The 21,201-nt window shown below is 43.2% G+C and overlaps 1 protein-coding gene and 1 long non-coding RNA gene across 2 annotated transcripts in view; one reads left to right on the top strand and one right to left on the bottom strand.

Moving 5' to 3' along the window:
- Positions 1 to 17,425, bottom strand: part of GMPR (guanosine monophosphate reductase) — a 43,436-nt gene extending 26,011 nt beyond the window's left edge. The window contains exons 1-5 of the mRNA XM_017808381.1: positions 17,286 to 17,425; positions 12,921 to 13,040; positions 12,214 to 12,297; positions 10,465 to 10,638; positions 1,702 to 1,783 (exon numbers count right to left, since the gene is read on the bottom strand). Of these exons, the coding sequence (XP_017663870.1) occupies positions 1,702 to 1,783; positions 10,465 to 10,638; positions 12,214 to 12,297; positions 12,921 to 13,040; positions 17,286 to 17,372 (547 nt within the window). The 5' untranslated portion in view covers positions 17,373 to 17,425. The remainder of the gene's footprint in view (positions 1 to 1,701; positions 1,784 to 10,464; positions 10,639 to 12,213; positions 12,298 to 12,920; positions 13,041 to 17,285) is intronic.
- A 527-nt stretch (positions 17,426 to 17,952) lies between these two features.
- Positions 17,953 to 20,729, top strand: LOC108494222. The gene is made up of 3 exons (XR_001873778.1): positions 17,953 to 18,505; positions 19,662 to 19,714; positions 20,156 to 20,729. It is a non-coding gene; the product is annotated as an uncharacterized LOC108494222 (long non-coding RNA).
- The last annotated feature ends 472 nt before the right edge of the window (positions 20,730 to 21,201 follow it).

Raw genomic sequence — 21,201 nt, forward strand, 5'->3', positions numbered from 1 at the left:
TACATGTTTGTAAAAATAATTCTCAAGGAAAATCTGTACTTCTCTTTTTTTTGATGATGATGATTTTCCTCAAGGGAGAGAAACTCCTCTTTTGGCTAATACTTAAAGCAGAAATATTTGGTTGATTGCAGTATTTGGGAATATAAAAAAACCTCAGCATACAGCATTTATAAAGTGAGATAAGTAGTCATCAGAAAGCAGTAACATGGCTATAGATCTTTTGGAATACCTTCTCTATTTTTCTCCTCAAATTAAAAGTCAAAATGAGGACTGCTTTTTGCCTATAATTTAGAGTAACAAGAATTTAAAATCAGATTCTAAACCAAATGCAGTAAATCTGGATCCCTTCACCCAGCTGATATCCACGTATACTCAAGCCACCAGTAAAGTAAAAGTTCCCAAAGATCCTGCAAAGAACTGACAAAGTGAAAACAGCGAGAAGAATTCCTGTAAAGTAGGAAGAAAATTAGTTTCACTATAGTCTCCACAGGGCATGTACTTTATAGTGTATGTAATGCTTTATGATAAATCACTGCCATTTTCAACAGGATGGACCATTATCTGGAAAAGAGCCTCAAGACCTGAGGGAGGAACATTTGTTACTTGTGGGTTTGGGTAGACAACTTGTAGAGACCCGTTCAGGAAGATCTCCAGGGAGGATTATACGGCATTTACTCATATTGCCGTGTTTGAGGCTACAAACTATAATTATGCTTCTTTTAAATCTAAATTTGCCTGTGACAATTACACCATGACATCTCCATTGTTTATTCATCATGTGTTTTGCAGTACTTATTGTTTGCTGTCTTCCCAGGCAAAACTGCAACCTTTATTACATGATTTTCTCTGCTCAAGTTATCCATTCATGGACCAGAACTATTTGGCATTGCAGAGTAAACAATCTGTCTGCACTGCACTGGCTATACAGTCAGTGGCATTTGTGTTAGCCACTTTAAAATCTAGCCCACATATGGTGACTCCAGCTGCAGTCTATGAAGAAACACATGAAGAAAGGCATGGGAAGGGGAAAAAAAACAAAGGAAAGAATATGGCAGTGTATGCCAGAAAACAATATTAGGGAAGAGAAGACAGGAAAAACACTATAAGAAGTTTAGGGTCCCCTCATTTATCCACGAGAATGTTAAGAGTGATAGATAGCATATAAGGGCATTAATGTAAATTTTAGCTCCCAGGCAATAATAACAGGTAGAGGCAATGTTATCCATACTTTACAATTAATGCCATTTCATCTTTGAAGACACTGACAAGATGGGCAACGTCAGCTTCACAGAACACAAATCATAAAACTATTTAGAAACCCATCTTTCCTTGATAGAAGTGGATACCTGAACACAGTATCCTTTGAGCTTTAGCTGGGATGAGAGCCTCTTTTCAACAGGCTAGAAAAGTGTTCCTAAACACAACACGTGTTATCAGTGATAACGTCAGGAGCTCAGACAGCTCAGTGCTTCCAATAATAAACATCTTCACTGACTGAAGGTGCAATATGTAACACTTTGCAGTACAAAACACTAGCACCCTATCCATGTATTTCTTAAATATATTCTGTGCAAGGGCACTGGTGTTTTATTGACCTGAGTGGATCTAGGCATTCTAACAAGCAAAAAAACAGTATTATACATTGGTTCCATCCAGAAAACTCCTCCAGTTGTTACCAAAAATCACCCTTATTTGACTTACCTGGTCCAATACCCACTTTAATAATATCTGCTCCGGAAAGAATAAGTTCTTCTACCATCTCTCCTGTCACTACATTGCCTGCCTAGACAGAAGGAACAAGATCACATGTATAGGAGATTTCAGGACTTCTGCAGTGAAGATTAATGACAATAATGTAAAGTTTTATTCAGAGCTTTTACAAGTTTAACTGTACAGAGTAAGGAAGAATATAGTTCACCATACTGCTCATTGCACACACCACAGAGATTAAACAAATCATACAGGTAAATTCTCAAGTCAAACAAATTTAATGATTGCTCCAGTAAACCCTGATTCTTAGGATCCCATTAGGACATCCACTTTGTCGTCCATCCCTCTAGTCCTCACACAGAGGCTCTCAGCCACATCATCCCTAACCATACAGGCTATACTTCTCCGTTATACACAATGCAACCAGTCCACCTCTCTTGCCCTGCTTATCTCTCCTAAACAGCCTATAGCCCTCTATGCCGTTTGCCTACCTCACTTTGTGGGAAGATGTTCAGATCTTGTTTAAAATCCTGGAAAATCTCTTTTTCCTTTAGGATTGAGTATTTTGTGTACTGGAAGAGCAAGTAAGATGCTATTCCTGTAATTTTGTACATTAGTGCCAAAATTGGTATGCATATGTAGACTATGTAAATAACACCATTTTTACCACATATATTCATTTGGTTGTGGTGATGCCAGAAGTGATAAAAGGGGTTTGGCTCTCTGTGCATGAACTTTGCAGAGATACAGAAAGCATCCTGTCTAGGCTGACATCTTCTTCTTTGAAAGAAGTTCTGAATTGGTTTGTGTTCTTTACCATATTTTTCCTTGCACTTCAATAGCTCTTTTCCTCCTTTGGCCTGCATCCTTGATACATTTGTTGAAAGAGATGGCAGCCCTCTCAGCCTTTGTCTTGCTTCTTCTACTAATCTTCTTCTTCTTTAGGCTCTCCCTGTACCTAATCAACTGCTTAGTCTTTGTTTGCCTTCATACCAGACTGACCTGAGGAATGAGAACTGTCCACAGGGGTACAGGTGAGATCTCACCAGAGCTTTGCACAACACTTGCCTTTTCTATGGAAGTATCTTGCCTGACACACAGGAACACATTTGCCCGTGTCACACTGGTGGGTCATAGTCACCTTGTGATCTACTCATGCTTCCAGGAACATTGACCTACTCCAGTGTTTCCAAACTGTAGCGGAAACTCATGGCACTGACATTGTGTTATCTGTTATGTAGTAATATACCATGAGATATAGATCTTCCTGGTCCATGGATGCTGTGAAATCCAGAATATGAACTGGACAAGTGGGATGTCACAACAAAGAAACCTACATTTCTTGAACAATGGTTTTCGGCAGTCTAAATTCAAAAGACCTGGCTGTGAATGTCACTCTTTCATACATTTGCTGTCATCAAAGCATGAATGGTCAAGCCTGAGAGATGTGTTAATGAGGCTTTCACCCATCAGAAGACTGCTGGAGTCCAGCTCCACACAGTCACAACCAGCAGATCTACCCCTTCAGTGGCTGGATAAGTTGGATGAACATGAAGCTAATGGTGTCAACCTGGTCACTTTAGAAATGGGTGTTTCCTCCTAGGAAAGGAAATAACCACAACTGGCATTAACTGAGCTTCCACTTGGGATGTTTCCTTGATGAAAATGCCAAATCAGCCCAGACATTGAAAAAGCTTCAAAAGCTGAAACACTGGTGGGTCAGTGCAATGCAGTTCATGGCACTGCTGCCTGTGGGGCTGTCTTACTCCCCAGCAGTGTGAATGCAGGTCACTGGGATTTTAAATTAATTCTGAAAGTATTTACTAAAGAGGAAGGCTACTAATCGTGCTGTCAGTAAGGAGCTGGCTGGCCAGGTAGCCAATACTAAAAGGCAACTGTCTCTTTTACAGAGTCCCTACCTACACGCCTATAGGGCCTGAGGATTTTGCTTTTTATACATCCATCTGAAAACACCTGAGAATGTCAGTGCAATGAAATTACTGATGACATTATTCAGATACAAAGGAACTTTTTTTCCTTGAAACAACCTTTTAGCACACACTTGTTAATTAGCTTGCAAAACTGGTGTAATAAGTGCAGAAAGCTACCAGTCTATGTGTATTCAGTTAAAGAAACATTTTGATGCAAGCACAGTGAGACAACACAGGCCCTTTCACGTGTCCAAATGTGGATCTGATGGATCAGCAGTAAGAGTGAAGCTAGAGATTAATTCCCTTGCCAGGAGTGTCCTCCGTCCAAAAGACTTTCAGGAAAAAGACAGTCTTCAAGGAGCAAAGATTTCAAATGACATTTGAATCCTATTCAAAGAGGATTTATGAGCTAAAACCTATGCTTTGAGTTATGCTTGAAAACATACCGTTAGCCAGTACATTTTCAGACCATGCTCTCCTCTCTGCAAAGGGCTGCATAAAGCAAATGAATGCTGACATAGCACATCCTGAAATGACTCACTCTAGCTGTACTAATTGCATTCCCATACTCTGAGGGAACACTGCATAGGAATGCAATCCTGTAAATTGCACCCCACAATTTAAGAAGGATGTGAAAGGCTTTAAATGGGCCAGAGAAGGGTAACAAAACTGGTGACAAGGTGACAGGGCTGGAAGGTACATCCTGTGAGGAGTGGATGAGGACACTGGGTTTGTCTAGCTTGCAGAGAAGGTGCCTAAGGGCTCATTGCTCACTACAGCTTCCTGAGGAGGGGAAGTGCAGAGGGAGATGCTGACTTCTCTCTGGGATCCAGTGACAGGATAGATGTGAATGGCTCAAAGCTGTGTTCCTCAGGGGAGGTTCAGACTTGACATGAGGAATCAGTTCTTAACTGAAAGAGTGGACAAACACCGAATAGGCTTCCTAGGGAGATGGGCCAATGCCCCACACCTCTCAGTGTTTGGCTTCCTGGGTCCTGCCTCATACCCTTCTTGTAAACTGGAAGAATGTTGGCTAGCTTTTGGTCAGCAGAAATCTCCCCAGACTCCCAAGACCTTTGGTAGGTGATGGACAGGGGTCCTGCTCAAATATCTCCTAGCTCCTTCAGTACTCTGGGATGAATCCCATGAGGCCCATCATCCCATCAGACACGTGTAAAACAAGTTTGGTTTCAATTTCAGCTCTGTGGCTTGTCTCATGTCTACAGCACGTTCCTAACTAGAAAAACTGCACAAAATAAATCTCCCTGAAAACAGGAGTCTGGTTGCTCACATCTCCTGTTTTGCACTTGTACCAAAATGGGCTATTCATTTGTGGAGATCTGAATTTAGGACCTAAAGATGTTACTACTGGACTTAGCAAGTGTTTGTAGAAGCAGTGATATGGGCAGAGTAGGAGGCAAATCCTAAAATCCTTACTTAGTATTTTCTTAGTTTTACTGAAACAAAACTCCCGCTGAAGTCAACAGGAGCTACCCAGGAAATGCTGGGTGAGGCTTATTCTCCACTTACTGATTTTTGGCTCCTATTTCACCACTTATTTATTTTTACTGAATTTTACTTCCCCCTTTTATTAGCCTAAAACAGCTGACAAGCTACCACCTGAAGCACTTAAAAAAACAATGATACCGTAAGGCAGCAATTTGTGGTCTATGACACAGGAACACTTAACTTTGCTCAAACCAGCATGGTATTGATTAAAAATAAAATAAAATAGAAGAGTCAGGAAATAAAAAACATAAAATAGGTACAGTGTCTCTAGCTAAGTGCTGCTTCCTTTCTGCTCAGTGGTAATTTGTTATACTAAGTGCTGTACCCTCCAAGGTGGGGTGACGGAGAGCATGCTGCCTACGGCATTAAGGAAGCAGTTTACATCTGGAAGGCAGATGACTCCCTGTGCTGTACCACAAACAGCACATTAAAACTCGGTGAAATACTGGAGTACGTGGAAAAGCGAGGCATAAACAGGAATGAGTACGTATTCCATGAGATTTGGGATCAAATATGTATTTAACTTCAACAGCAGTGTCTTCTTATTAGCAGAGCGTAGAGGGCTGTCAAACTGTCTCTTTAGAAATGCTAACCAGACGTTTACTGTTAAGTTACTGCTAGAGAATACTGGAACTGCATATGTTGATTCAAAATGCTCATCCTAGCAGGGAAAAGCACTTATGTCCCCAGCATACATTTTCTCCTGGAATGCATGTACACACATTAGTGATTTCTGTCTTTCTGAATCTGCAGATCCTTAACAAATTTTCAAGGAAGACATGGAGCTCTACATAGCAGACGTCAACCTGCCAGTTACAGGCTTGCTTCTTTTAGTACCTTTTGCAGACCTCAAAGAGCACAAAAAGACCACTATGACAGAGGCACGGCTATCTGTGAAGAGGCCCCGGTATCACAGCTGAAGAACAGTGAAAGCTGTTTTCTCACATCCAGCTGAACTCTGCTTTCACTGAAACCAATGCTCGGTTTACCACTCATGCTAGTACGACAGCGAATAAAGGCAAAAGGGCTTTTGCCCTTTTACATCTTCAAGGTAAGGCCAGAATACTTGAACTGAAAAAAGATCTGAAAAGGTCAATATAAAAAGACTAGACTACAGAGATGAAACCCTCTTAAAATTAATTAAGAATATAAAGCAAGTAAAGCAATTGGAACTTGTACAAAGAAGTCACTACAGACAATGCATTTTGTAGTATATTTGCACAAGCAGTCAGGGAACATAGCAATTGGTGCAACCACTGTATATATATTTTGTGTATACTGAAAACCATGCTCATCTTAATGATGAGTCCATGTACCAATGCATTTCTAATCTGCTGCAGAACTGCCTTTCTTGAAAGAGATATAACCCAGTAATTACCTCACTGCTAATCTAACTTTGCTACCCTGTCAGTAAAATAACAGCACCAGTAACGAACAAAAGTCAGGTAAAGCGCAATGCCTTCAGTGGGGTCACTTGTTAGGGGCTACAAGAAATTACCCTGGCTGTGGGCCTGTTCCTATACAATCAGGGTGACATTCAGATATACCATCACTCAGTGTGAGGTTTCATGTGAGTGCCACCCTAGATCATTCCAGCACTGTCCAGGATGACTGAACTGTGGGTCAGTCCTGAGGGAAATCTTGGCCTCAGAAAAGTCATAGGGAGTTTCCCTACTGACTTTAATGAGATCAAGATTTCACCTAACAGGATTATAAAGACTACGGCTTCTCTGACAGGGATACAAAATCAGTGAACATAGTAGGGCAGAGCCTCTGAATTTCAGTCAGGCATTTGATACTGTGCCTCATAAAAGCCTGCTATAAATATCGACTCATACTGACTAAGACAGGAACACTGCTGCACTGATTGAAAGCTGCTGGCAAATGGCAATGGATCAAGCTGGGGAGAAGTGTCTGTGACAACAGTTCTCAAACTTTCTTCTTGTATCCTAGAGGAAAGCACAGTCTGTGCCTCCACACTAGCAGGAAGACGGCCAAAGGACACTTACCACCCACCAAAGCAAGGGGTGCTTTACCATCAGATGGAGGGATGATGCCCTTTGTGAGGCTGAGCCATACTTGGTGGGTCTTTGCACGCAGTATTGTAACGGACCCAAGACAGGCTCAGCAGCATCATTGTCTCCTACCCTGGGATCCCACCTGGCCCCTGTTCTGAGACTCCAGCCCTGGCGGACATGCCGTGACTAGATTTACTCTGCTGCATGTTCCAGAGATAAACTGGGAGCAGCCTGCATGGCTTTCTCTGACTGAATTCTGTCTCCACTAAGGCCCTGAGAAGTTCTTCTACTGATTCCAAGGGGGAGCAACAGTTTCTGGCTCCTGCTGTTTCCCTCTGCTGCTGCTTTTGCCATTCTGCTTTCATCCTTCTCTGGCCCATATCTTGTTGGTGCTACTGTATCTGCAAGTGTGCTCCTGCCCCAGCCTCCTTCTTCCTGCCACACTCCCTGCTCCCCTCGGGCTTTCTTCTGTATAAAGAACAGAAAACACTACAAAAAGAAAACTTCTGGAAAAAAACTTGGCAAACCTTGCTGGCAAAAACTCTTAGCTTTCTAAACCGAATTTCAGTGAGATGGAATAACCTTAACGTCTACAATTACACTACTAAATAAGGACTCTGTTTCCTGTAATATAAAGGCTCTGGCTCCGATTCTCCATCGTGAATGTCGAATGAAATTTTTCTTTAGACTTCAGCAAGTGGGCACAATTGATGCACATGACAATGTGCAACAGCAAAACTCCCCAATGGACCATTACTCCTGACTCTTGGAGGCAGTCCTGCATTTGGGAGACAGTCAGAAGACTTGCTTCTTCCCCCATTCTCAATCTAATGAGTGACTTAAGGCAAGTCATGTTGTACCTTTGTGCCCATCTGTCTTCCCTTCCCTCTCTGTTCCATGGAGAAACTGATCTTCTTTGTAAATTAGTACAAAATGCAGGAATGAAAAAACTTTGTGTCAGAGCCAGGCAGAAGAAAATAAGGCAATGTGATTAGCAAAACCAGTGTTTAAAAAGACAAAAACATGCATTTGAAAGGTTGTTACACAAGAGACATCCTCCATCTGCACTGGAGTATTGGCCACATTAACCACAGCTGCTTTGCACATCACCTTTCAACCTCAGAGCTGAACCCATTACATGGCCCCTGGGAACACACATTCCGTGAGACCCAGGATTGAGTTACTGTTATGTATTGCATTGCAGCTGACTGTGGAATGAATGGTCATGCTGAGGAAAGCAAACAAGACAGCCTACAAGGTCTTGGAGATCACTTTCAGCTATGAGAAAGCTTCTTTATTTTTATACCTCCTATTTAACTGCTAATCCTTTTGTTTGAAAGCCACAACAGCAGAGAACATACTGCAGGCATAGCACAGAGACATCAGTCAGAACAGGTAGCAGCAGGACATGTCTTCCAGAGTATCATAAAAAGGAGCCTAGACCAGCTCCTGTATTTCAGCCAGGAACAGCTTTTAAAGTCAAGTCATTTGAAGGCAGGGTAGAGATGTCCATCCTTAGTTGAATCACAGGCTTTCAGGGACTGCACAGACTCTGGTGGCTTTGGAAAATTGAAGATTTTTGAACACCTCAAGTTGGTTAGTATGCTTTTAGGGATGGAAATTATTGCTATGCAGATGAAAAACATAAGCCATATTAAACCATGTTCAGAGAAAGGAACTATCAATCAGACAAAGCAACTGAACAGGTCAGGGCTGTGTATGTGTTCAAGCAGGTGGTGCTCTCAGGACAATGAGACCCGAAGTATCAATAACCTTAGTCACAGAAGCAGAGACATTAGGAAGGTAGTTGAACAGACATGGGGGGGGTGGATGAGACTGGCTTAAGAACTCTAGTCTAAAATCTGGGCTTGATACCTGACTTTGACATTGACCTCCTGTGTCTTCTGGGCAATTCACCTTGGTGGAGTTCCGTCCTCAGTCGGCAGAGTCAGCAGTCCGTGGGGAGGTGGAGGAGGGCATGACACACAATTTTCTTTCCACTGCTCATAGCGAAGATCTTTTTTTTTGACTATGTGGTTTAAGCTCCCTCCCACAACTCTTCAAGTCAAAGACTCTGGAGTAATCATGTCACAGAGGAAAATACTTCAGATCCAAAGCAAGGAAACAGCCTCTTGCCTCACTGCAGTGAACATGAAGCAGGAAGTTCAAAAAGCCCACATCTATCACTTCATAGTTCCAAAATCTCTCTCCAAAGACATGGGAAGTGGACGTCCAAAGCCATGAGTGCATACCAAAATGTGTCTCTTGGTAACTTTGAAGGATGCCTATTCATTAGCCTATGATAACCCAGAATCCAACAGGTATTCTAGCCTACTTCCATTTTCCAATGCCACCATCATTCAGTGGCAAGAACACTGCCTTTCTTCAATATGGGAGAAAGAACGTGGTCTCCCCTGAGCTGCTGGAGCATGTCATTCCCTATTAACCCCAGGCAGAATGTGCATTTATGACGATTTTTACTTCAATTTACTTTACATGCAGCTTTGTGTCTGGCATGGAAAAGTGAGAAAATGTTGCCTAAACACAGGATTTTTTTTCTGTGCTGGCTTGAAGAAAGGCTGGTAGCCTCATTACGAATCTGCTGCTTGTTTGAGAATTTCTGCTATTGTCAAGGAACCAAATTCAGGCACATTTCTTTAAGGGCCCTGGGAAAGAAGCAGTAGCACTCTGCTGCAAGGAGTTCCATGTCAATGCAAACACTCTACTCCTAGTGCAAAAGGGCTGAAGGAAGCATGGCATTAGCACTGAGATGTGATATAAAGTCACAGAAAGCACATGAAAAGCCCCAGCACTGACCATTTTACTCTCTAACAATCCCATTTACAACTGCATAACATCCCAACGATTCTTATCATGGGCAAGGATCAGTCTACATTCAGCTGTCTTCATAGTGCTATAACAGACAAAAACAATCATTGACCTCAATTAGCCAGAACCATTGGCATATTCCCACAGCAAACCTCTGCTTGGAATCACCAAAATAAACCTACACACTTTATGATTAGAGGTCTCATCTGGTGTGGGAAGGAGGACACGAGCAGGGAAAAAACTGGATCCACGCAGCCTGCGATGCCAACATCAGACTGAGCACACACCAATAATTCCCACAGAAATTATCAGCAATGGAAGATGGACAATGCCAACTCATTATGAAACATCCTTCCTTCCTTCCCTTCCTTTTCTAGCTTCTGATGCCTACCAATCAAACTCTGGGTCCTGTTCCTGGACAGAATTCACAAACACACACACCCCTTCCACCCCTTCTACACACTTACCATAATGGTGTGATGTGGGAACAGGGCACGGACACACTTCACAAACTCCACAAAGTGCTCTGAATAGCCATTTGCCACATCCAGGCAGATGTATCTGATAAGTGGAATGGCCTCTAGAATACTTTTTAACTTGTCCAAATCAGCTTTTCCACTACCTGAGCTTGCTGCTACATGCTAGAAAAAGACAGGGAGAACAAAATGGAGTAGTAGGTTGCAAAAACTGGGATAAACAGACACAATTCATATGCCTTTTTCTGCATAGTCATAGAAACTAGTGAAACTCACAACATATAATATGAAATAAATATCTTTCTGGGAATATCAATGTGTTATTTCTCTTTTGTTTAAAGTATATACAATAAAGGGAAATTAGCATTTTATCAGCTTTTCACTAACAAGTTGATTGTTATATAATCAGCTGAGGTGAACAAAGGTTCAGCCATGCTCATATTAAACACAGAAGAAGCCCTAACTTGGTATATTTACAGAAAATCAGAGTGGCAAAATTTGGGGCACTGTCAAGAGAGTAAAATCTGTGTCTTTAAGTTCACCAAGCACTCCTTTGATCTACAGAATCACAGCATAGTTTTGTTTGGAAGGGACTTCTGGAGATTGTACAGTCCAATCCCCTTTCTCAAGCAGGGTCAGCTACCACTGAAAACAAGCAGATTGCTTCTTCCTTTGTCTTCCTATGAGTCCTTTCCAAAAGAAGAATAGTTTCCACAGCTGTTGGCCCACAAAGCCTCAGCAAAAATCCAAGGTCAGAGCAAGTCAGTCTTCAATTACTAGGAGATCCTACTCCAGTCATTATGAACCACAAATAAGTTAAGTTAGACAGCATTCAGACACATGACATTTGTGGGACCACTTTCTACCCTGTAGTGGTATGCAAGTAATCCAGACTCAGCTAAGTGTTAGGCTCGCTTTCAGACAATCCTGTAATCAACAGCCTCTATAATATAATTCTAAAATGTGCCACAGGTAAAGACAGAATACAGCTGTGTGATATTCTTTTCAGTACAGAAAAGGATTCAAAACTGCACTGAACTCTGAGGAGAAGGAGAGACAGCCAGGCATACTCTTATACTGCCTCTTCTGGTACAGAAGAACACAGAAGAAATCTGGATATGAAGAAGTCATATGTTTAAATATAGTAAATAAATTTACCTGTTCTCTCTAATAGCTTAGGCTAGGACCCTGTGAACAAGTGGGGTAACACAGCCAGTAGTAGCACAGAGTGAACTCTGGTACAAGGAGGTAGGTGGAAGACACATATATTCTGACAACTTTCAACGCTCATCCCAGCTTGGCCCCAGCACATGGGCCCCTCCAGTCCACAGGCTCCAGGTTCACTTGCACACCTGACAGCAAAGACTCTGCCCAGCTTGTGGCTGGGTTACTCAAACTTGTTCACATTTGTGCAGTACCACACTCCAAACAGCAACAGAAGCACAGCAGTTAGACCTACTCCCAAGTATTTCCTTCTTCTTTGTTCAGGATACTTCTCTGTTTCCATTCCAGGCATACATAAACTTTGCTTTTTCACATCTTAATATAAGCACTTTCATAAGGACTCACATAGCTATTCTTTTTAAATCAGGACAAGCCACTTCCCTTCATGAATTTAAGAACAGCAAATATCTTCATTCCCCAAAACCTCACTTGACAACAGTATTCCCAAGAGACTCCAGTGTATGTGAGTTCAGAACAAAGCAATAAACCATAATAATTTACAGTACAAAAATGTACCTCAAGGCATTCTGGGTGATTGGCAGCAAACAGTTTCCATTCTTCCAGAGAATAATGCTTGTGAATTGCAGTGAACATTGCATGCTAGCAAAAAACAAGAAAACTGATATTAATGTCCAAGTTAGTCATCTTTCCCTCAGCTGCAAAATAAGGCATTAGAAATTCCCCCTTTAAGTACAGGCTCATCCTGCTTGAAAGAAACAGTAAGAGTGAATAACAGATCATGCAACAACAAACACCTTCTCAAAGGTAACTTGGCATACTTGACCAACCTTTCAGAATCAGGTTTACGATGTGTTTCATGAAGCTATCATCAGTATTTTGAATGTGCTAGAGGCTAATTAACTTAGAAACTGCTATGGCTTTATCCAATAAACTACACTTTCAAAACCTGTCAGCTATTTTTTTTTCCTGGCAGGGAGCACAAATAGACCTCAGACACTAAACTCTAGAACATCCACCTGAAGCTGAGCTACATCCAAGATGGAAGTTTCCCAGCACGGAAGCATCTCCACTGAAACTATCTTATAGCAGGAGCCCTGTTTGTGGTAACTGTGTTGCTGTAAAAGCACAGCTGCCTTTTCCCATTCTGAATTTTAAACTCATGCCCCCCTGTTTTCCAACAAACTTAGCTAAAAATTAAAAAAGGCTGCTCACTGTCACCCAGCTGCTTCCCAACTGTTGCAGAAATGAGAGTCAAGACTTACTTTTGCCATAACCACGGCCATTTCAAATGTCCCCACAGTGTCCATGTTTGCCACTATAATGGGAATTCCTGTGTACGTCTGCTTGGAGTTGCGGAAGGTGAAGGTGCGCGTGAGGTCAACCTGCAACGAACAGACACACATTCCTTTAAGAAACTGATTGCAATCTAACGGGAATTTTGTCACAAATTTCAGATACAGCAAGTTTAGACACAGCTTCTTGATTTTCCTCACATCTCCTGTTCCTTTCATTCCACTATTACATCACTTAATTTATTTTCTTACAAATTCTGCCTTCCAAATATGAAGGAAAATATAAAATGTTTTCTCTGTTAAACAGAGTTCTTTCTTATGAAAAAGAGAATCAAAATAAAAATAATAATTAAAAAAGAAACAAGGCAGAAGTGTTTGGAAAGGAAAGAAAGGACAATGAGGACTGTGGATTGTTGTATCCAGAAGTAAAATCAGCTGTTTGTTTGGCTGCCTGAGAAACCCAAGTTGAAGTTCTAACTCCACACAAGTCAGAACTACAACTCCCTCTCTCACGGAGGACTTTGTCCCAGTCTTGAATGTAAATGACAATATAATAAAGCATGCTCTTACTTTTGGTCAGGGTTACCAGCACTCTGGCCACACAATATGAACAATCATACCTTGTCTTACTAAATCACGACGCTGCTAGTTTCTAAGTTAATGTTTTACAACTACATCCCTTTCACCTTCAAAGTTATTTCTTCTTCAGCATCTCCAAATTGTCATGATAACATCAGGCATTTTGTTCCTTACATTTGCAAGAGGTATTATCAGATTAGATCAGTTCCCACTGGTCTACCTCATGCAAAAGGAGGAAAAATATGTAAAGGAGGGGGGAAGGAAAAAAAAACGGAAAAGAAATGCACAACTCTAGGATTTTATTTTAGTCTCTTTAGTAACAGTGAAAATAAAGGCTCTTTCACAGTTTTCAATACTCCTCACTGCAGCTTTAACCCAGGAACATTTGGAGACCTGAACCAAACTGAAATCCATCACCAGAAAGAAAGCAATATAAAAATTATAGGATTCTGATTATTTATTTACAACACATTTTGAGCACTGTCATATTGCAGGCTACATTCTGATTAATATAGTCCAGGATCTATTACTGATTTGTTTAAGACAGAGAACGTGGTGCCTCAGTGATACACTGTAAATCAGGTTCTCGTTTTATATAAGCTCATAAGGGAAGGGTCACTTTGGTGAACAAGCTAAGATATATCTTAATGGAGATTCTCTCTTCTTCCCATTTACTATCAGAGAGGCCAAATTCTCCAGCCATCATAGATGACATAACACTCATATGGGAATTTCAGCTATAGCTAATATTAGAAAATAGTACAAAGAAGGTAGGTATGAAATAAGTACGAAAATTTAATTTATCTTACTCCTTTTCAATGCAATTTATTAACTAGAACCAAGGGGGGGAAAAAAAGAGTATCTCACAACCAGTTTCACACAGATACCAGTACCAGAAGCACTGAATTACAGTTTTGCAAAGGAAAAACATCTTTTTCAAAGGAACTTTAGAGAGGAGTATGTTTAAAGAGAGTATGTTTTAAAAGTATACTTGTTTAAGGAAAGAAATAAGAGTATGTTTTAAAAAAAGACATCAAAATAGACAGCAAAATAGACACTCACAAGATGAGGCAAGAACATGCCTTGTAATTTTTTTAGTCTTTTACACCTTTAGCCTCTCCAATACCCCATAGCAATAAATACCAATGATGAGTTATATATTGTATAAAAACTATGACCTTTGCTTGATGATTACATTTAGTGCTTCTTTTTGTTTTATGAGAGACAATATACAACCACTGCTCAGTTTCACCTTTTCCATTCCATTCCTCACTTCATGGACTTCTAGTATATCCTCCACAACTGCTTCTTCTCCATACTGAATAATCCTAGTATGGTTAGGTTTTTCCGCAAAAGCTAACAAGTCTAACAGGTTTTCTTTAGTACAACTAATAGCACTTCTGATGGTCTTTTTGTCTCCTTCCTCAGTGGTAACAGCTAATCCATAGCTTACTGTTCTATACGTTACAATAAAATAACTTCTGACTCTGTGATTGCTCAACAACAGTAAAAGTTTCTTTAGAAAGAAAATAATTAAATGTATTTTATAACTTCTACCTAGACCTTTAACAGACGAAAAGTATGAGGATCTTGACTGTTCTTTTAAAGCTCCCTGGACTTATTTGAATTGACAAATTTAAATTAATGACTTCCTACAGGACACTTGTCTAGTGAACTTGTAATGGACAGCTCGCAGAAGTAAGCCCAGCAAAGAGAAGAATAGCAGGCTCCATGAGTACCAAGACCCCACAGACAGATAATGCTTCTCCCACTCCAATCATTGTTTTAACCAATTTTGACACTTGAATCCAAGCATCAAATTTTCTGGTACCTTTTCAAAAAGAGAAAGCAACCATGGAAAATGAAGACTGTGCAAGGAATCAAAAATAAGTACCAACATAGCAAACCTACAAGATCGCCTCTCTAAGAAGCTGACTTAATCCTACTCCTTAAAAAGCTATCCTTGCACAAAATGAGGCATTCACAGCAGAGAAGCAGACACTTGCTGATATAAGCTTCAAAGCAGCAGCTTGCTGGGTAACAGGCACTGTTGTGTGCTGCCTCTGTTCCTCTGCCAGAACTATTTATTTATATTCTTGTTTTGAAGCAGACTGGGGCTGTCCATTTCGGATCTGGCTCTCACAGACTGTTTATCCCTGTTGCCACAGCCTCAGTGATGGTGTCCAATTTCTTAACCTTCATCAGTTTTCACTGACCCCCTCATGACACACACTTTTTCTCATCTGAAATGTTTTAACAGTTCATCATAGCCACCCGTTACAACCCTGCCATATCAGCTCATGTTCCTCCTATCGTTTTCCCTTCCCAGCAGTCTTTCTTTCCACAGCCTGCACACAGCTAAATATACAAAACACAGCACTTGAAGGAGCCATGTGCCACAAACTCGGTGGAGCATAGCTCCACCTGTTTGCCAGGCCAGCACAGTGAATTTTAAGGAGACACCCACAGGTCCCCAAACAAATGGCTGGAAGGTACCCACAGGCCTTATAAGCAGTAATTGCACACGATAAGGAGTCAGTTACTCAGCTGGGACACCGTTCTTTGTAAACTAAAAATTACTCACCAGAGATTACCTTTCTACTTAAAGAGCCTCTCTGATCTTACACCTCATAACGGCAAAAAAGTTTTGCTTAGTTGTTGTCCTCAAAATCCCTGGCCACAGTCCTCTAATAATCACAGTCTCCCCGATTCCCTTTCCCTTTCTACCTTAGTCTCTCACAACTCCGCGTCCCCTAGAGAAAACCTTAATCCTCTTTTCATCCCCCAACACAACATAATTCCTTCTTTAGTCGAAGTAAATCCTTTGTTAACCTTGGGGTTATCTGGGGTAAACGAGAAGGCACCTTCGATCCTGAGACAGCCATCTTTTTTTGTGGAGGCAATCGATCCTCATGGAATTGATTTCCTGGGGTCTTTCCTGATCCCTGCTGAGAAATAACTACAGCACTGTTCTGGCTAACAGTGGCCCCAGGCTAGCAGGAACAGAGCCCCGGGCAGCCTCAGCAGCGGGGGGACCTTCGGGCTCTGCCCACGCAGATCCCTCAGGCCTTAAGCCCAAGCGAGGGGGAAATGCACCCACCGCCCCAGGTTTGATGGGGTTTTCCTTAGTATGCCGCTTGATGGGAGCACTCCGTGATAGGATCCCACCCCGTGGCACCCTGCGCTCTGGGAAGCGCTCCCTAGCGTCTTCGCGGGTTTTTACTGCAATTATTTTTTAATAAGAGCAAGCACATGCGTTACTCGGTACCAGCACCGTCCTCAGTCCCCGAGAGCAATACTGCCTGCCGGGCGCATCCCTTGCTTCTGCTGTGCCGGTAACCGGACACCCCTTGTCCTGGAGCGTCGCCGGTTCACGGCCGCCCCCTCCGAAACCGGAGGTCACCCCCCGCTCAGCGCCGCAGAGGCACCTGTTGGGAGCAAACAATCCCCCACAGCTCCCCTTATATTTCTACTTGAGGAGAAGGGGAGGACGGCGCGACACCGGCTTGCAGCGCCCGCCACCTCCGGCTGCGCCGGGGCCGCGGCGAGAGACGCCGCGGGCTCCGCAACCCCAGCCCCGTCCTCCTGGGAGCAGCGGCATTCCCGCACCACGCAAAGGGCGTCTCGATCAGGGAGGGCACTGCTGCATTAGACCGGGGAAATAAAAAATAAAGCAGGGAGGGAAGGCGGGTTAAGGAAGTTAGGCGTTGAGAAGGGGGGGGAGGGGGGAAGCATGCTGGGTTTGGATGCCCCCACCTCTGATCTGCTTTTGAGGCTGCTCCTTTTAGGTCTGAGCAGGACATCTTTAAAGTCCAGCTTGATGTCCGCGTCTACCCGGGGCATCTCGCTGGGGTGGCGGGGTGCGGGGGCCGGGACTCTCCTGGCGGCAGAGGCGGCGGCGGCGGCGGCAGCGACGGCCCCGCTGCGCTGGCTGCGCTCCGCTGCACCGCGCCCCTGCAGAGCCGCGCCGGCCAAAGCCCGCGGGCCCCGCACCGAGCGTATTTATAGGGCGCGGACACCGGGCCCCATCGCTTTATTAGGAGAGGGTTGTTTTTAGCCGGGCAGCCGGCCGGCCTCTGCCCCTTCTCCGGCCGCAGCCCCCCCGCCTCTCTGCCGGGCTGTGTGCGGTGGGGGGGGCAGACGGGGACGCGGTACCCGCCCGCAGCCGCCCCGTGCGGGGAGAGGCACCGGCGGCACCGCGGCGGCCTTAAGGGCAAAGCAAGGGCAGAGGAAGTGGCGCCTCCATGTGACCGAGCGGGCGGCTTGTGCCGGCTGTGGGAGGCCGGCGGTGCTGATGCCGGTGCGGGGCTGATCGGACATCTTGGCCGCCCCCCACTCCCACCGCCCCGGGCGTGGGCTGGCGGCGCTCCTCGGCGTTGTCACGGCTGCTGCAGCAAGGCCCAAAATGTTCTGCCTCCAGGCATATAAAAAGGCAGCACTTACTCTTCCTCGTCTCTGGTGGGAATCCGACTTCCTGGGGTGCTTTGCTCTGAGCCCTGACCTGGCCCCCTGCCTGCCCCTGGTAAAATTGAGGCAGAGCTCAGCTTCTGGGGCTCTCCAGCTGGCTCCCCATCGGACTGCAGAGCAGAGCAAGAGCCGCAGCGTAGTTTTGGCCTTAGAAACGTTGAAAATGTGCAGCTGGTTGGTCACAGAAGAGTGGACACAGCACCAGCCACCTGCAGCTGCCTCTCCACGTTAATTTCCTATTTAGTGCACTCAGAGAAGCAACATGGGGCTTTGCTTTTTTGCGCCCTTTTTTTCCCCCCCAGCATGCAGGAGCCTGATCTGTGACTTTATTTGCTTCTTTTTCAGTGGTTAGCCACGGTTCATTATGCAGTCACAAACCCCTAATAGCAACAGGACTGCACGTGCTGAGTCCATCTGTAAATGCTGGCACATGGATCAATACAGGTTACCAGATAACACGAGATGATTTCCACAGGAGCTTTGAGCCTTAAAGTCTACTTAATTATGAAGTTAGTAGGTTGTAAGATCTGGAATTCTTTGGAAGACACATGAGCTAAGCCTTGTTAATGACTGGAAACTGAAGCGTGGGAGGATAATGATTGGCTCCCCTTCCTCAGACACATTGCAGGATCAGTTAGTGCTCTCTTTATCTGAAAGTTGCACACGTCTGGTCAACACCCTGTCTCCCACAGAGCTCTTTTACACCTCCTGTGTAAAAGATAATCCGGTATGACCAAGCATGAGCCCAGAGCTTTACACAGGAGGCAGGGTGTTTGAGTGCTTGTAGTTTTGAATGTCCGGTTTGAGAGGCCTGGAATCTTGTTTCCAGGAAGCCTTGAGGCTTTGGAACTCCAGATGATGTTCCAGGAGAGCCTTGCCATTGTATTTCCCACAAAAATATTCAGGCGAAACAGGACACTTTATAATTAGTCTCATCTGCATGAGGCCATTCACCTAATGTTTTATCCATTGGCTTTAACAATATAACAGAACTACTAAAATATATTCTTCACACAGACAGATGCATGTGCCACCATTTACTGTTAAATACTAAGAGTACGGATGAGAATGGGTCCTGTGAAAGTGGCATGTCTGTAGCAGAGGATTCAGAATGGAAAAAAACAAATGTCTTCTGTCTGTGCTTGGCACCATGTCTTCTCTTTGCCCTCGTGGCAGGCATGTGATGCTGAGAAGAAAGAAGCCACTGCGCTGCACTGTGGGTTCAAAAGGTCAACACTGTTGTGAAAAGTAGGAGATTGAGGCTAGCAGTGATACGTGTAAGCCCCGGAAAATCCATGCCTGAAGCTGTTTATCGTTTCCAGTCTTTTTAGTTTCTTCTCACAGTGCTATTTTTCTGCAGTTTAAAGTATCTGCTAGTAACCAGTATTTCCCCACGTACACATACCAACAGACTAGTCAGGGGCCTCTGATCAGCTTGACTGTTCTTTAAAAGTTTACAAAGTTCGAAATTGTCCAGTTTGTTACTTCAAGATATGTTTTCTCTAATTAAAATAATGTTTTTTTACTGAGCCACCTCTGTCTTTTTCAATGTCCTTTCTGAAGCATGGACACCAGAAGGGACATGATCAATAATCATATTAATATCATAGCCAGAAACGAAGATCACCTCTTATGTATCTTTGCTATTCTTCTTTATACCTGCAGTGATCCCATATTATGTCTTCGTGCAATGGGAGGAAAAGCTGTTCAGACAGGCGGTATGCAGTTTCAGTATTTACCCTTCAAGTGCAAATGAGCCATCACTGATTTCAAAATTAGCATATGTAAATTATTTGTTACTTTCCTTCAGAATTCTTCTTTTCTCTATTTCATTGTTTTATGTTTATACTTAAAAGCAGGTGGAACAATGCACTCAGAGGAGGCATGCTCAGCCAGTGTAGCTTTGTAGGTTTCCAAAACCAGGTGTTTTTGAGAAGAGGGAAAAGTGATCATTATAATGCAAATAGCTATTACTGTGTCTCAAGCCTATTATTAGCTAAGAGTTATCGTTGACCTTGTGGTTTTCATCCTCTTATTGTAATTGTAAATACTGCTGTATTTCATAATATAAATTAGTTCACAAATGGGACCTGCTAACAAAGGACATGGAAGAGGCTGAGGTACTCATTGGCTTCTTTGCCTTGGTCTTCCCTGGTAAGATTTGCCACAGGATTTCCAGGCCCCTGAGACCCATCAGAAAGTGAAGAGCAGCAAAGACTTACCCTCAGTAAGGCAGGATCAAGTTGGGAGAGGGGAAGTTCCTGAGAACTCGGAAAAGCAATTACCAGTCCTGTCTTTGAGAAGAGCAAGAAGGAGGGAGGATCTGGGCCTATCAGTTTCACTTCAATGCCTGGGAAGGTCATGGAGCGAATAATCCTGTAAAGCATTTCCAAATGGATGAAGGACAAGAAGGTGACTGAAAGTAGTTGTCAGGAGTTTATGAAGATAAAATCAGCTCACCTGATTACCTCCTAAGATGAAATAACTAAGATGAGGAGAGAGTGATGCATGTTGTTTATTTTGACTTTGGCAAGGCTTTTGACAGACTCTCAATAACATTTTTGTAGGCAAACCGATGAAGTTTTGTGGACTAGCTAAAAGGACAAGGAAATGGACTGAAAACTGACTGAACTTCTGGGCTCAAAGGGTTGTGATCAGTGACACAAAGTCCAGCTGGAGGCCAGCTATTTGTGGTGTACCAGGTTAATTGTATATGGCATTAAAAATACCTCTTATCAATGCTTAGTTTTCTTTTAATTTAAATAAGAACACTTCCTCACTAACTGCTTGGTACTGAAAAAAGCATTCAGTGATAACCTTAAAATATGAGCACTTCTGAGCACCAGAAACACCTCTAGGGTGAATGCTTAATGAGGTTGTCATTGTCAACAGAAACTCTGGTCACAGCAGATGCACATCTAACACAACTGAAGGCTGAAGGCTCATGCTGACTTCCTTGCTGTGGTTCCTAGGAAAATACTGTAGCCTCGTAGAGCTTAGCCTGTAATGCAGACAGCCTGTAACATAATTAGCATGCCTGTTTAAGGAGCGTGGTGAGCAGTAGTGAAAGCATTGCTCAGATGGCAAGTGTTCCCACAAATTGGGTGTCACAACTTCCCAGCAAAATCCCATATCTGGAAAGAACAACATGTTGCAGGCCACATGTGATGAAGATCTTTCACTGTTAAGGAGAAGCAGTACATTT

This window comes from Lepidothrix coronata, unplaced genomic scaffold (genome assembly GCF_001604755.1).
Source record: "Lepidothrix coronata isolate B3197 unplaced genomic scaffold, Lepidothrix_coronata-1.0 Scaffold23, whole genome shotgun sequence".
Taxonomy (NCBI): domain Eukaryota; kingdom Metazoa; phylum Chordata; class Aves; order Passeriformes; family Pipridae; genus Lepidothrix; species Lepidothrix coronata.